The sequence below is a fragment of the Leopardus geoffroyi genome, chromosome E1, assembly GCF_018350155.1.
Source record: "Leopardus geoffroyi isolate Oge1 chromosome E1, O.geoffroyi_Oge1_pat1.0, whole genome shotgun sequence".
Classification (NCBI taxonomy): domain Eukaryota; kingdom Metazoa; phylum Chordata; class Mammalia; order Carnivora; family Felidae; genus Leopardus; species Leopardus geoffroyi.
The window spans coordinates 6,555,775-6,572,760 of record NC_059330.1 but is presented as its reverse complement, the minus strand read 5'-3'; the positions used below and the strand labels follow the sequence as shown (position 1 = coordinate 6,572,760).

Below are 16,986 nucleotides of genomic sequence, written 5' to 3'. Positions count from 1 at the left end.
ATTTAAACCTGACAAGGGTAAAATAAAAACAAAGACGAATACTATTTGTGAACGCTGTAGCAGAAAAGACCAGCTAGTCATCAAAATTTATGTTCTCCCTTCCATTGTAGAGAGACATTGCTGGAAAATCACTGTTCCGCCAGAAAATACCTTCCCGAGCCATCGGCGCTATTTTCACAGGGAAATGGGAACAGACGTGATATGCTGGTGTCCAGGTGGAGGCTTGTAACACAGGCGGGTGGGCCTTTTCATTCGTGCCTCCCGCTTGCTGGCTCAGTACAGAGGATGAGGAGGCTATGGCCTGTGAACCTGCTTTTGTAAATAAAGTTTTATTGGAACACAGCCATGCCCCCTTGCTGACTTCTCGCTTATGGCTCTTTTCACACCGCAGTCGCTGAGAGCTGAGCGGTTGTGACAGTTTAAATAGCTTAGCTCATTTACTGTCGGCCCTTGAAGAAAAAGTTTGCAGCCCTGCTCTAGGGGTGGGTGAAGCCGCCAGAGGGAAGGAGCCTGTGTGCTTGAAAGATCTGCCGTTAAGGAAAAGCCTCCCTCAACCGTTTATGAACAAGACATAAAACTTCTAGTGTTAGGCTGCTGAAATTTTGTGGTTTAGCAGCTACTGTTATCCTAACGAAGAGATGCGAATCTCAAATAAAATACCAGAAAGTTCTAGAAAAAAATTGTATGTGGGATTTTTTTCCCCCAGAAATGCAAGATAATTAGGAAAGACAGCAATGCCACATTCCCCACGTGATCGTCTTTTTGTGCACGTTGAAAGCATTAAACATTTTTTTAATATTTATTTATTTTTGAGAGAGAGAGGGAGAGAGAGAAAGAGAGAGGGAGGGGCAGAGAGAGAGGGAGACACAGAATCCGAAGCAGGCTTCAGGCTCTGAGCTGTCAGCACAGAGCCCGGCGCGGGGCTTGAGCTCACAAACTGTGAGATCATGACCTGAGCCGAAGTCGGATGCTTAACCCACTGAGCCACCCAGGCACCCTGAAAGCATTTTAAGAATTAAGCGTCCATTTTATACAGAAATACTTCCTTGGAATACCTATCTATACCAAAGGCTAATGGCATATAAAGAGATATATGAGTGAAGAAATCCCTATTTATGATAGAAACAGAAAAATATTATCATCAACATAACAAAAACATAATGTATAATATAAAACCATATAATACTGCTTGAAGCACTGGCAATGTACCAATAATAATTTTATACTATGTCATATATTAATAGTTGTTAAGTTGTATAGTGAAATACTGTCTATTGTATATGAAATAACATAAATGTGTGCCTTATATAATTCACATATATAATTTTATATATGACATACATTTACATATAACATAATATGTACAGTAAAATATTATTAGGTTTACATAATACAGTATATCATACTTTAAAATTTATATAAAACTCAATTTACAAATATATAATTTGTAAATAAAGCATGAAATTTGGATATGACATATGTTATGAATATGCTGTATACAATGTTCTACATGATGCTAGTTATATAATACATTAATAAAAGCTTGATGTTACTTTTCAAGTATCAGCCAAGGATCAGTGCACCAAGGCAGGAAAAAAATGCAGCAGGAGACAAATTTTCATTAGTTTTAGGAGCAACTATTGGAAATATGGAGAAACCCTTCAAGGTCATGAAACGTGCAAAATTAACAGATTTCCTATAGGGTGCCAATAATTGATGTGACTTCACTTAAAAAAAAAAAAAAACCTTACAAGGGAAATGATAGAGGAGTTGAAGAAATGGGAAGAGAGACTGTATTTCTGTCTCAGAAGAATTGATATATTTTTTTAAATTTTTTTAACGTTTTATTTATTTTTGAGACAGAGAGAGACAGAGCATGAACGGGGGAGGGGCAGAGAGAGAGGGAGACACAGAATCGGAAACAGGCTCCAGGCTCTGAGCCATCAGCCCAGATCCCGACGCGGGGCTTGAACTCACAGACCGTGAGATCGTGACCTGAGCTGAAGTCGGCTGCATAACCGACTGAGCCACCCAGGCGCCCCAGAATTGATATATTTTAAACGTAAAAATGCACCATCATGGGTGGCTGGTGGCTCAGTCAGTTGAGTGTCTGACTCTTGAGTTTGGCTCTGGTCACCATCTCATGGTTTTGAGATCAAGCCCCATGGTGGAGCCTGCTTAAGATTCTCTCCCCCCTCCCCCCGCTCTCCTCGCTTGTGCTTTCTCTCTCTCTCCCTCCAAAAAAAAAAAAAAAAAAAAAAAAAGGAACCATCAACTAATGTATAAATTTGCTACAGAGGTGCCTGGGTGGCTCAACTGGTTAAGCGTCTGACTCCGGCTCAGGTCATGATCTCATGGTTTGTGGATTTGAGTCCCGCATCAGGCTCTGTGCTGACAGCTCACAGCCTGGAACCCACTTCAGATTCTGTGTCTCCCACTCTCTCTGCCCCTACCCCACTCGCTCTTTCCCTCTCAAAAAAATAAACATTAAAAAAAATTTTAAAAAGCAAATTCACTGCAACCCCAAACAAATATCTAACAAGACTGAAACTGGCATAGGCTAAACTGATTTTAAATTTCACCCAGCATATACTTGTGAGAATAAGCCAAGAAAGATTAGAGATATCAGACCAGTGCAAAGAAACTTGTGAGATAGATACTGAAATACATTGTAAAATACATCAGTAAAACTGTGGAAAAACAGAACTAGCAGTGTCTTTTAAACTACACACTTAAATAATTTTTTATGCCGTAAGGCCTGAAATATAAAAATGAAATATATAAATGCTAGAAGACAACAGAGGTGAATCACTCTAGATTCCTGAGCTAAGAAATGTTTCCAATAATTGATAAATTCAGAAACCACAAAAATTACTAGATCTAACTATATAGAAAATAAAAACAGCTTCTAGGCAAAATATACAAAAGGCAAAGGACAAACTGGTAAAGATAATTGTGAAAGACTGAGGGTTAGCATTATTAGTTTTTTCTATATAAATAGCTTTAACAAAGCAGGAAGGGGAGAAAATGCCCAGCCAATAGCCACGAATTGCCACTGCCACGAAATCACATGGAAAAATAGAATCTCACCATAAACCCAAAACTGCAAATTGAGATCTTTCCCCATATCACATAAAATCGATGATAGATTTAAATGTATGGAATAGAAAATGTTAAGAAATGAGGAGATGCCCCATAGAGATCTTTTTCCTGTCCTAGATCTTATCAGAGTAGAGACAGACATAGCACCCAGTTGGGTGGTCTTGGCTAGTCCAAGTTCAAAGGCATGGGATATTCAGTGTGGAAGGAGAGAGTAAAGAGAGAACGTCACAATGGAACAGTAGGTGGGCGCTGATGGGTCACCATGTCATCTCTCCCAGAGCAGAGATTTTCATATTTACAGGTTCCAAACCCAAAAATCACATGGCTTTTGAATGGTTGGGTGACAGCAAGATTTTAGAATGGGGGATAATACATCCGATGACAGGTTTAACATTGAACTTAAGTGCTTGATAAAATATCTTCACAAACACCTTTTGACAGTGGGCTGAAACGTTTAAATGTGTGTTGCTTACTAAACATCAATAATCCTTAGAGCTCCTGGTGGTCATCACTGGAAGAAAAATCAAGTTCACCTATGGGAATGCTGAGTTCCCCTTTCTCTCCTCTACCACCGTTTTCCCAGTGCACTTGGGCTGTTTGCATCTACTTGGTCTCAATGATTTTATAGAGCTTATGAAAGAATTAATGTTTGTGTTTCCTCTGTAAGTGTTTGTACTTCTTCATCCCTGGGGCCCCCACGAGGATTGTTACAAAGAATTTTCACACACGTCTATAATCTGAACGTCACTCCTGAGAGCCTCTGAGTTGGGCTAGGCTGGTGTCATTATCAGCATCTCAGAGAGGCGAAGGGACCTGGGGAAGCCCCAACACACAACAAACAGGGCTTAGAGTTCAGGTCTTTTGATTCCAGTCCAGTGTCCTTTCCGCTCTACCGGTCTTCTTCCCTCTAGAAGAGGAGGGCTATAGGGGGCTGTGACTCCTAAGTGATAGAACCTTGCAGGGGAGAGGTTGGGAGAGTTCTGTCAATTCAGGTTCTCCACCTGCTTGACTAGGACAACACTGATTGCTGTCAACCTGACCTTTGTAGGGTGAGTGGGTGGGAATCTCGTCCTCACTCCTAGGACCTCTGGTTTTGGAGACCACTCTGGGACAGCAACCCTTGGCATGACTCTTGTCTAGTGAGAGGCCCCGCCCCCAGGCCCCAGGCAGGTCAGAGCCTTGGCTGCCCTCAGATCTCAGAGCACACAAGAGAAGCATGCCATGGGTTCTAAGTACCTTTTATGGCCTCTTTCACAGCAGAGTCCACGGGCAGTATGTTCTTCTCCACCAACTCCAGTGGCCCTGGCCGGAGAGCAATCTTTTCGTTGAGATCATCTGCAAGTCGGGCTCTCTTCAGCTTCATCTGAGCAGTTGGGATGGACCTCTCTGTAGTGGAGGCTAAGGGGTTGAAGCACAAAGAATCTGTTCTAGAATGCGACATTGTTTCTGGTTTGGGGGTTTTGCTTTTGTAAGTGAAACTTTGAGCCACATTGGGCTCTAATAATTTTCCAGTGCAATCATCGTCACTTCACATGGATTAGCAGCAAAGACTAGATTCTTCCAAATAAAAGCAAATAGAGAGGCACAGAAGAGTTAGAGAAATGCATTTGGTGACAATTCTTTTAAAAAAATGTGCGATTTGGTGATTCTGTGAACAGGCAATCCATGGGATCTACATTGCTTGCTGACCCTAAGCTGCAGCACTTGAATGCACACCCTGTCTATATATTGCCTGGCACAGGATAAGCCAGAAGCAAATATTACCTAGTAATGTAATTACTTGCAGTAGTAGGACTTCTTAAGGGGTTTAGATTTGGTGATATTGTGATACTACCTGATCCAAATGCCAAAGTCAATTGTCAAAGGAAAAAAAAAGTCCCTTTGAAACAGTTACTTAATTAAACGGGGATCTTTAACACTGAATTTATCCAACAGGCAGTTTCTCATCATCTGAGGGTGACAAAGGTCACTAAGAAGACCTAAATCACCCCTATATTCCTCTTTTGGTTAGTCCCCAACTTATTTCTGTGTAAGAACTTGGAGGAGAATTTAGTCAACCGGTCATTGCTGTAAGGTAGAACTGTTAAGAGGCCATAAAAATGTGTCCCTTTCCTCTCAACTCCGCAGTTTTAAAAGGGCAGATATTTACAGACCAGCCTTCCAGCCCTATTGTTCTGTTATTATCAACCTACTAACCCAGGCTTAGTGTCTGGTGGCTGATCTAGAAATCTCCATCCAGGAGCAGTCTAGGGATGCTGTATGGTTGTAACAGGTCAGATCTTGTCTAGAAGCCACATCTTCAAGGCACCCGATGCAAGGTAGAGACTACATCAGTACTCCAAACCAAAGAACAGGTGCACTCGAGCCTCAGTCCTCTCCAAAACATCCCCTAATCCTTCCTTAGGTCATGGCAAGGACTTCTCACTGGATACCCTGCCTCAGGGATCTTTCTGATTGGTCCTACACATCAATGCAGGATTAATCTTCAGAAAACACTCCTCTCTCGCATCCCCCTGAATGATGTTCTTCGGTCTGTCAGTCTGGCTGTTATGTGAGTGGGGATTCTCCATTCCCAAACGACTGTTCCAGCGACCCCGGTCCTCCCCCTTCTGTCCTGCATGTCTTAGTGGGTTCACCTTTGTACCTCTGCTTAGTTTCCTCGCCCTGGAGAGCTTCCTACCTTCTCCCTACCAGCAGCCGCCTACTCTTCGGGTCTCAGCACAAAGCCTCTCTACTTCCTCTGTTCTTACCTGCCTCTTCTGCTGTGACCGCTTCTGGCACTCATGGCCATGGCCCTTGATCTTCTACTACTGTTTCTAGAACTAGACCATGAGCCTTGGGAAGGAGGGATCATTTTGTACCCTAGCAGATCCTTGGTGCTCTGGGCCGTTAATCCTCAATTTCTGAGAGGATCACATGGGAACCATCAAGGACATGCAACTGAACTGGGGGCCAGGACAGCTCAGAGTTTCATTTAATTGAAGCCTGTGATGAGTTTGGGGCATCTATCTGGGTGGCTTAGTTGGTTAGGTGTCTGACTCTTCATCTTAGCTCAGATCTTGATTTTGGGGTCGCGAGTTCAGGCCTCGTGTTGGAGCCTACTCTAAAAAATAAAGAGGGGTGCCTGGGTGGCTCAGCTGGTTAAACTTCTAACTTTGGTTCAGGTCATGATCTTGCGGTTCGTGGGTTCGAGCCCCACATCAGGCTTTGTGCTGACAGCTCGGAGCCTGGAGCCTGCTTCAGATTCTGTCTCTTTCTCTGCCCCTCCCCTGGTCATACTCTACCTGTCTCTCTCTCAAAAATAAATGAAACATTAAAAAATTAAAAAAAGACAAGACCATGATGATGTAGCAAGTAACATTTCTCATGCTTTTTTGATTATAGTATTATTATGTACTTGTCCTCCCTAAGTATGGGGAATGCTAAAAAAAGGTATATAAAAGACAGTGGAAGCACTGAGAAACTCTGTTTTTAATAGGTGGATGTCTTTCTTAACTATTTATACTTATTATTAGGGGTATGTTTTTGTTTTACACCCATAGTGGGGCTTGAACTCACAACCCTGAGATCAAGAGTCAAACGCTCCCCTGAGCCAGCCAGGTGCCCCAGGGCTGTTTTTTTTTTTTTTTTTTTTTTTTTTGTTGTTGTTGTTGTTTTAATCACAGCTTCAAACTGTAAATACCATTTACGTATGTTTTTTCATCCCTGAACCTGACCATATGTGTTTTCATCCCTGAACCTGACCATACAGTTTTGTTTTCTGGTCTCTTTCACTCAACATCATCTTGGAAGACCTCTCTCATTAAATCATTTTTCTTTGAAAGCCTCATTTGCAGTGGCTGCAAGGTATTCAATCACGCGGATGATGCAGAATTAATTCAGCCAATCCCCTAGAGTTGGACATTTCCCTGTTTTCGATGTTCCAACATCTAAAGTAATCCCTGAATAAGCATCACTGTATATATCCAGTCTAGTGGATAGGCACGTCTAGTTAACATGCTAGAGATTTGTTACTGGCTAAAGGGTGGGCATGCTTTAGAGGAATCTGGCACATGGCGGGGAGAGACAGGCTCAGAGATGGCACAGTGGAGATTGGAGCCCAGCCTATACCTTCCTGATCAGACTGTCTAAGTGGCCCTAAAACAACTCAAATGACCACTCTGGAAGATCAGGGGATGCTTTCTAAGAGGGCTTCACAAACATATAAAGAAAAGGACTCTAGCACAATGGCCCACCATTCGATGGCATCCGGGTTCATGCTTGGGTGCAGCCTCACCTTGAAGTACGTGCATATTAACCACGTCCGCGCAGTCAGGCCTGTTTCTGACCTTGTGCTTCAGCGCGTCTTCAGTCTGCAAGCACAAACAAAGAACAAGTTCCACTGTGGACCTCAGACAGCCGAACTGCCTAGTTTTGGGCTTGAAAAGAACCCCGATTTCTCTCGAAAGGGGAAGGCATTCCTCAGAACCTGCAAATCTCCCCGGTCTCCTCCATTTCGATGTGGGAAGATTTACAAAAGCCTCTCTGGTCATTTCAGGATGGAAGAATTCAGTGAAGAGGTAAGAAGCCTGGGTCCACCCTCAAAGGCCGGGCAGGTATGTGTTAATAAAATAATAATAAAGCTCAGATGACACTAAGCTGCCTGTGTTATAGTCCATTCTATTCCAGGGACTCTTAAAACAGCCACAAAACTGACTATGGTTAGAGACGAAATGTAGTCTGAGTCCATCCAGTGTAACATGACAATGTATGCCCTCTCTCTTAGGACCCATGGAAATGTAAAGGCTGCCATTCAGAAGCACGGTGAGTTAGAAGGATGCCCAGAGATAATGTACTGAGTCCCATAGTCTTCTCGATGGTGGAGTTGTCTGTGGGGACAGTGTGGACTCTGGCAGGGCACACCCGGACCTCGGGCCCTGATTTCCAGTTCTGGGTTTTTATGCCACTCTATTGGATCTCCTATTTGCCCCCTGAGAGGGATTTAGAGATCACTCCAGTTCTGATCAAAGACAGCTGTTTTCCAGGGAACAGAGACCACAGCCTCTCCTGCACAACTTTAAAGAGGTACAGAGCTCTGCTCCTTTCTCCACCCACAAAGTAGCTGTGAGGCTAGGATAGGTGGACAAAGAAATCCCAGGACAAAGGCACGCCCCCCGCCCCTCCACCTCCCTTGCGTTTCCTTCTCATACGGGGCTGATGCCGGCTAAATAGTATTTATTGTATTACTGATAAGTTCAGTTTGCAGAGATCTGCTGTGAAGGTACAACATATGTGCCAATTATGCCCCCTCCTGAATGTTAAAAAGAAAACCAAAAGAAACAAACAACAACAAAAAACCAGAAAGAAAGAGAAATAAACTCAATGCCTTTTGCCTTGCAGTCGCTGTAGGTCATCTCTGTACGCACAGCCTCTATCTTATCACTGAATTGGATTTTTAAAAATCCGATTGTTAGAAAGGACTATAAAAGGCTTTTGGAAACCTGACGTCTACAGCATCCTTGCAATTATCTTCCCAGCATCAGAAAGACTGGAGACGTGTTTTTGTTTTTGGGTTTTTCTGGAGACTTTTTTTAAGGTAACAAATAGTTTCAAAGCTAAATGTGGTTGATCACATTTCCAGTCTTGGGTACACAGGAGTAAGGTCCCCTACAGTGTGTGTGTGTGTGTGTGTGTGTGTGTATGTGGGGCAGGGCACGTATTAAGTTTACTGTGGAAATTCTACCTGCTTGAGCCAAAGCTCAGCACTCAGAGATCTATACCCTGGAGTCTAAGTTCAGAAAGAAGGGCAGCTTGCCAAAAAATTACCTTGTCACTATCCAAATGTTTTCTTTGCTCATGGAATTCAGTTGGGCTTTTCAGTGCTGCAACAGAAAGACAGAGACGTGAGCAGAGGCGGGCTGAGGGCACCAAGCAGCAAGATGGTATCTGCCGGTGTGCTTGCGGAGCTGTGCACAGTATGGGCGTGAGCGCCTTTATTAGGCCATAAGCGATCGGAGAGGAGAGGACCGGAGGATACCAGCTTCCCAGAAGCCACAGGATACAGAGGCAGGTGGAACCGAGGCCGAAGACAGGAGGAGCAGCAAAGGCAGGATGTGCAATAGAAAGAGAGGTGGGGGAGACAGAGCATTCGAGATCCTGAGGAAACACGGGGGCCTGTGGAAGACTAGGCACAGAAGAGATGCTCCAGAGTGAGGGAGAGGGGTGGATGGGGTGACTAACGCCCTCTTTGATTTTGCTCTGCCCTTGAGTGCAAACGTCTGGGTAGAGGCTGCGGACCGTGGCAGGTGCGTCCCAACCCGTAGGAAGGGACACGTACTGTGGATAAGGTTGGTGACTGGTTGGACAGGAACATGCAACTGAGGGTGCTGAGAAGCACAGAATCAGACTTTGAGGGCTGGAAGGGACCCTGGAGATAATGAAGCAAACTCTCACCCTGAACAAATGGGGCAATAGAAGTCCACAGAAATCGGATGACTTACCCAGGGTCACACAGTTAGGGCTAAGAGCCTAGGTCCTCTGACGACCTCACTTCTTTCAAGGCGTATTGACAAAATACGCCAAAGTAACAAGATATGTCAAAATATTAACACCCAGGAGACACAGGCACCGGTCAGGCAAAGCACATGGCAGCCTGGGCCCAATGCTGCCTCCATTCCTCCCTCCTGCTCCTGCTCACGATTTGAAAGCAGCTCTCCACCGTGATGGGGACTCTCTTTTGACTTAGCAAAGAAGTAGAACATCATTCAGCAAAATTCTGCATTTTTAAGGAGCTTTCCCGATCCCCAGAAACGATTGATAAGGAGCCACACGCAACCACTGTTTGTAACAAGCGAGGAGCTTGGTCAGTGGTTACAGAACCACACTGAGTACTTTTCTGAACTGTTAAGTCTGGGCAAGCCAATGAATCGCACGATCCGGAGTTCTAATACTGCTCCCGCAGATGTCCACTCTTAAGTGGCAGGCAATGAAATCTTCTTCCAAGCTTTGGCCAGCTTAAAAAATTGGGTTTCTGGCCGGATTGGCACTTGGGGCTGTGTGTGTGTGTGTGATGCCTTGTTTGGTCTTTAAGGTCATGCTAAATTTGAGCAACATGTTCAGGAGGGCTCTCTGGACATCAAACAAATGGCACTGCAGTCCTGGCAACTGGTCAACCCCGTTATCGTCTATGGAGGGCACTGCTTGGGAAGCCACTAAGGCACGCTCCCTCTCAGTCTCCCTGCCTCACCTGGACATTAACAATGTTGACCAAAGGAACATGCTGAATCGCCCCAGCTGGCTAAGAATACTGGACAAGAGCACCCTCCTCACTTTGAGCAGAGATTAAGATGCTTCCCTTCTTATAGAAAAAGTAACAGAATATGTCGCTTAAATATCACATTTCCCAATGATCTAACACCAGTTTCTCTTTGCTGCTTTCACTCTTAAAATGGGCTTCTTTGCAAACTCTGCCATTTCACATGTCTCCCCCCCCCCCCCCCCATTTGTCTCCACTCAGTAACTCTGGGAAATCATCTGAGAAACGTGCTGTTCAACCACATCGCTCGTGCATTGCCTCTGATTCAGGTCTATTTGCCATCCTTTGAAAGGAGGCTCGTCTTTTCCTACATTTGATCGTAGTTGCAATTTATCTTGATGGAGTTCTGAAAACAACTCCTGTTTCCCCAGGTAACCAGATCTTGCAAGTCTGCTTGAAGTCCGGGGGGCCCTGGTGAATCTGTACGATCTCAATGGATAGGTCTTCACCTCCGCCCCATAGTCTGGCAGTCATCTAGGCATTACATATCGATGTTGGCCTAGTCACTTCTCTAATCCAGAAAGGAAATGATCTTTGTGTGGCTGTACTAAGTGGTTAAAAAGAATGAACACATCCTTCTCCTTAAGCAGCAGCTCTTAAGGGAACAGCATGAATCTATCCTGAGATACCACTTACATTCCAAACTCGATTGGTTTTAATTGGGCTTAGGAATTAGGAGGAATTTATCTGGTTCTCTTGCTCCCAAGCCTCTTCGATTCCTATTAGCATAGCTTATTGAATGTTCTAAGAAACACTGCATTTCCTGTATCTTAGCTTTGGAGTGAGAGCTGTAATTCATCACTTCTTGGTGTTAACAACTCCCCCCGTGAAATGATCTGCACAGTCCGGGTCTCTGATGCCAGGAACACAAAGGTCTTCTGGAACCTTCTATCACAGGGTGGGAGATGCTATGTCCACTTGGCAAGGGCTTGGGAAGAAAGCCAAAGAGGTCCCTACACTGCATTTTACCACACGCTCTTCCCCTCAGGGCGTCAGAGATGTTATGTGGGGTACTGGCTTGAGGTCACACCATGGAAAACTGTCCTGTCACGGTCCTGTGATTGACATTTGCTTTTTTCTGTGACTCGAGAGAATGTGCATTTTAGCCATTTCCCCTGAGGGCCAGAGAAAACCATATCACAACCCCCCAAGTCGACTCTGTGGAAAATAAATAAAGGACCTCTTGCTGCCAGCCCTGGGAATATCAAATGGCAAAATTTTGTTTTACAGGGACATTGACATTTAAGATTGAAAAGGAATTTGGATTTCTAAGTTAAAAAAAAAACTAATAAGTCAATGTGATTTCAAATTAGAATACGGTTGTAAATTCAGTCAGCCGCATAGCTAACTCGTTCTCCCTGGAGGAAGATTAATCACTTCTCACAAGGGAATTCATGTTTTCGCCTTGGAGTTTGGTTACGGGCTATTCCTATTTCGGTCCTGTGGCTCCAGCTAATTTGGGTCAGCTGTGTGTATAAACATTTGCTTACTAAAGCTCAGAAAAAAAGGTCCTAAGAAAGGCCAGGCCCCCTGCTGTCCCCGGCTCTGGACTCTACAGGAGCCCAGGAAAAGGAGAATGCAGGTCTTGGGGCCCCTGGGGAATCAGCTAAGGGAAGGGGCTGACTCTCCAGTACAAGGTGGGGGGCCTGATGTTGACAGCAGCTCATGGGGTCGCCCCCTCCCAGGCTTGCAGGACAGAACCCAGCTCCTCAGTGTTCCAGAGGAGGACGAAAATGCAGCCTCAAAGGGCTAGTGTCCTGGGACACCAGATGGAACAGTGGTTCTCAGCGTGTGGCCCCTGGATGGGCTGGAGAAATGCCAATTCTCAGGCCCCACCCAGACCCACAAAATCAGAACCTTAGGGGTGGACCCCAGGGATTCGTGTTTTAATCAGCCCTCCTTGCCGATGGTGACGTACAAGTTTGAGAACCTTGGCTCTGGAGTTTGTAAGGCCAGGGTCTCCTGATCTAGGGTCTTTGGGAACATGGGAGTCCAACCAGGGAGTGACGAATTTCTGGGACCGATTTTCAGGATTTCAACTAGCTGAAGAAGAGGGGTATGGGTGCCCAGAGAAAGGCCAATTGGGGCTGATGGAACTGTCACTTTTCAATGTTGCTACCTAGGATCCTAACAGCATGCTTTTGAGATGGCTGTTCTCACCAAAGACCAGCTGTTCAGTTTAAATGCCATCAATTCATCAAAAACAGATTCATAATTTACAAATTTAGGGTTCTTTGGGCGTGGGGGGGGCGGAGACAAAACAATTTGAAACACAGGATCCATGGCAGTGTGGAGAATAACTAAAGTCGTTTTGGGTGACCGAAAATTTGGGAACTACCCTTCCGGGTTCCATCCTTGCTTAGTCTCCTCAAACACGTCTGGGAGTCTTCCTGCTCTGTCTCCCACCTGTAAAACGGGCTTAGAAATGCTTCTGTTTGCCTCACTTTTAAAGACAAAGTGCATCGTGAATGGCTGTCTTCCCGAGATACTGCTCTGCGTAAGTGATCATGCTTTGGAAATGACATTCCCTCTTTAGACTGGCAATGCGCTGCCCATTTGGGATCAAAGGACAGTCTCAGGAGTCTGAAAATGTAGCTTCGTTACATTTAAGACCTGGCCACACGCTTGAGGCAGTTGAATGCAACATGCGTGAATACTTTGGGGATTTCTCGGAAGACGACTGTGAAGACAAATTCAAAGGACGCCTGTCATCACCGGCTTACTGGTTTCCGAGGAACAAGGAACCAGAACATGGGAGGGAAAAGAAAACATTTAGGGTTGTTGACCACCGCCCCCCCACCACCCTGTATGGGCTTGCCAGGAAAATCCACAGTGCCTTTTCCTGACTCTGAATTTGACATGTTAGAAAGGAGAGAAGAGGCAGACAGATTAAAACCCTCGTGCCGTGTTCTGCTGAAACAGCCAACAGTGTGTGCTGGGGTGACGTAGGGAGAAGCCAAGTCAGAACGATGCACTGAGAAGAGGAAGACACGCTTTGCCCAGGCAACTTCTCAGAACTACCAAGAAGCTGCATGTGGTGTGGGTACAGGAGTTGCCCCAGTCATTCTCACTGCTATTCAGGAAAGGCACCACAGAACTCAGGGATTTACCAGGGCTTTGCGGTAAGTATGAGGCTGCTGTGGCTGGAATTTAGTCTGCAAAACAAATAAAGGCAGCACCGTTCATAGACAGCTCATCGTATCTTTAAATCCATTTACAATGATCAGGTCATGGACCCAAGCTGCCCAGACATTTCATCCTGGCCGGCGGTGGCTTTCTCGGACTTTCCGTGGAGATGCTGCAGCCACTCGGGGCCACCCGTGTATGTGGTTCTCTTCAGCTCTGTATTCCGGGAGAATGGGCTACTTGTTTCCTCCTCTCCCGCCTGGGTTCTTACAGATTAGCCCCACTTTACTAGCAGAGGGAGAGGGAAGGAGAAAGTAGTTCTTTCCTTCCGTCCTCAAAGATATTCAGTCCCACGCAGTGGTGCATGGTCGTCTGATATCGCTACTCTAAACAACCAAGCAGGGGTGATCTGGGGCCCCTTCCAGACAGTAAGCATCTGAAACAGAACTCACGTCTGAGTCCTCTGTGTTCCACAGGGCCCTCCTCACAGCAGATGGTCAAAATACTACTGAGCTGCCGTGATCATTCATCACACCTACTCCACGGAGCTCATCACCCTTCTGCACTGAGGCTTCCCAAGTGGTTGGAATAAGGTGGTGTTAAGACTCCACCCAGGAGAGTGATGCCCCAGGAAACGAATGGTGATGGAGAAAATCTACAGGAGAAATGGTGAACAGATCCAAGCCCCACAGGTCCACAGGGGAGGAGGTTGGCTCTGTCGTAAAGCTGTGAGAGAATAGAGAAGATAGATGTCTTTTGCAGGCTTGACCCCCCAAAGGGTGGGGCATCGAGGTGCTCCCTTTGAATCCTGGTTGGTGGTGTGGCACCTGGGTGGCTTAGTCAGTTGGGCGTCTGACTTTGGCTTAGGTCATGATCTCGTGGTTCGTGGGGTGGAGCCCACCCCCCCCCCACCCCCCGCCCCGTGTCAGGCTCTGTGCTGATTAACTCAGAGCCTGGAGCCTGCTTCAGATCCTGTGTCTCCCTCTCTCTCTCTGTCCCTCCCCTGCTAGTGCTGTCTCTGTCTGTCTGTCTCTCTCTCTCTCAAAATTAAAGAAACATTAAAAGAAAAAAAATTGAATCCTGGTTGGTGGTGGCAAAGGAGACAACTTGAAATCTCCATTTGGAGAGGTGGGATTTTGGAGAGGGTATTTCACGGAGATTTTATGACTATTTTGAAAACATGAATTCTACAATGGCATTTTAAATGTGACAGCAATCTTAGAATCTGGTCTGCGCCCATGCTCCCTGGTCTGAGAGCCTCTTCCCACTGCTGAGAGTTGTCCTAGCAGTTCCGTGCTGGCCTCGGAATTCTGCCCTTGTTGACTAAATTCAAGGAACAATGGCTTTCCGTTCATTCAAAGCATCTGAAGGGGAAAATCCCCAGACCCATAATGGACAAAAGGAATAAGTAAATGCTTAAGAGAAGTGATTCAGGGGGGTTATATAAAGAGAATGTGTCCCTGGGTGCTGTAGACTGTTTCTCAGCAACAAAACCTACAGGATACGTGCCCAAGAAGAAGGAAGGAGTTAAATTCAACTCATTTGGACCGGTTTCACTAGTCAACGGAAAGTTACACGCGGCTCAGTTCATCGGAGTCAGTAGGGGGAGAAACCTTAGAATTTCATCAGCAACGTCATGTGCAGCTGAAGCGAGATCTGCCACGGGGCGAATGCGGTGAAATTTGTCCTTCACTCTTGGTCATGGTGAGGCGTAGGTGATGATGTAAAACCTGACGCCATTTTGTGAGAACCATTGGGTTTCCCTTGGCATGTTCACACACACGTATTTTTAATTTTCCCACATCCCGACTGAATCTTTTGGCCACAAAATGCTTGATGAGAGGAGCGTAAGTAGGTGCTTTTAAAGTTCAAGCAATTCCTTTTGAATATTTGAAGAAAGAGCTCTACGCAGGGACCAGGATGTATAGGTTCTGCCCTCAGTTCTGTCACCATAGGAGTGGCAGTGAGATTTAATCTAATATAAAAGTTAAGACAAGGATAGCAGGTGTTTCTGTCGACCAGTTAAGAACAGTGACGCTATACAGTAATGATGTAGGGACAGTGAATAGTTTGCTTGGCCATCAGCCTTCAATGTGGGTGATTTATGACAAGTTTTAAAACTTGGTGGGGGGGGGGAGGAGGATTGCAGTTATTTCAAATGTTATGGATACAGTGAAATTATATCAAATAATTATGTAAAAAACTCCACCCTGAATTCTACTTCTGTGAGTTTCCTACCACCAATCCCCCTAGAATTTTGAGTCTGTTCAAGGGACTGTCTTGCTCATCGTTGTCCCTACAGGGCCCAGCACACTACCCTGCACAAAGTCTGGTTCACAACAACATTTGTTGAATTTGATTGAATCGATGGGACCCTGAGACCGTCGCCTCTTCTTTGCTTCCCGCGATCAGTTGCCTTTACACACGAACCGTTAGGTGCCAGAGAAAACGCACGCTGCTCTGTGCTGCATTTCGGTGGCATGTTTCATCTCTGACTGGATTGACAAGGCTAACCATCTCCGTCCCCAACCTCTCAGCAAGTGAAAGATATGTCTTGGGTCTAACTTCCTGAGAAGAGCTTAGTCGAGGTCTGTCCGGGTTGGGTGGGGCTGGCCGTGTGCACCTGTTGTGGGTTTGACATTTTTCCACAGCAGAATCTATACCCTTAGGAAGCCTAGTTGAGGGGAGGCGGCTGACGACCATGGAAACCAGATGACATTTAATTAACCTTTATCATTTTGCTGAATGAGAAACAAAAAAAAAAAAAATCATTTTGTTCTCATAGGACTTTCTCCTAGTAATTATCTTAATGGTTCAATGGACTAAGGATGCAAAATTTCCGTCGGGTGGTATTTCCTTAATACGCACATAATTTGGTTCTGGAAATCCTAGAGAACAAAACATCATATCGCCATTGAACCCTACTCCACAAAGGGACACTAAATTTACAAAACATACATAGAGGTATTATTTTAAATTGCATCATAGGGTTCATTTCTACCTTTCCTAGGTGTTTTTTTTTTCTTACGGATTTCCAAAGATTTAATCCCATAAACGTCAAAAAAAAAAAAAAAAGATGGGGTACCTGGGTGGCTCAGTCGGTTAAGTGTCCGACTTCGGCTCAGGTCATGATCTCAGAATTTGTGAGTTCGAGCCCTGTGTCAGGCTCTGTGCTGACAGCTCAGAGACTGGAGTCTGCTTCGGATTCTGTCTCTCCCTATCTCTCTCTCTCTCTCTCTGCCCATTCCCTGCTCACACACACACTCTCTCTCTCTCTCTCAAAAATAAATAAGCATTTAAAAAATTAAAAAAAAAAAGAAAGAAAGGGGGAAATGAATTTATTCTTATCCAAATGCCAGTTGCAAGGCTCAGGCTCAGAGTATTTAAGCACATGACTCAAGCTTTAGATAAATAAGGTGTGAGCAGCTTAAGCAGACTGAAATGTACTGGGTCTCTCTACCCCA

At 45.2% G+C, this 16,986-nt stretch overlaps 1 protein-coding gene across 5 annotated transcripts in view; it reads right to left on the bottom strand.

Annotated features, from left to right (window-relative positions):
* MYOCD (myocardin) overlaps positions 1-16,986 on the bottom strand; it is a 108,607-nt gene that overhangs the window by 46,861 nt on the left and 44,760 nt on the right. For 3 of the 5 annotated variants that reach the window (XM_045487408.1, XM_045487407.1, XM_045487409.1), the window contains 3 exons: positions 8,908-8,963; positions 7,379-7,454; positions 4,339-4,500 (listed from right to left, as the gene is read on the bottom strand). In XM_045487408.1, the coding sequence (XP_045343364.1) occupies positions 4,339-4,500; positions 7,379-7,454; positions 8,908-8,963 (294 nt within the window). Of the gene's footprint in view, positions 1-4,338; positions 4,501-7,378; positions 7,455-8,907; positions 8,964-13,506; positions 13,552-16,986 lie in introns of all 5 variants that reach the window. The other 2 variants (XM_045487410.1, XM_045487411.1) reach the window with 2 other exon arrangements.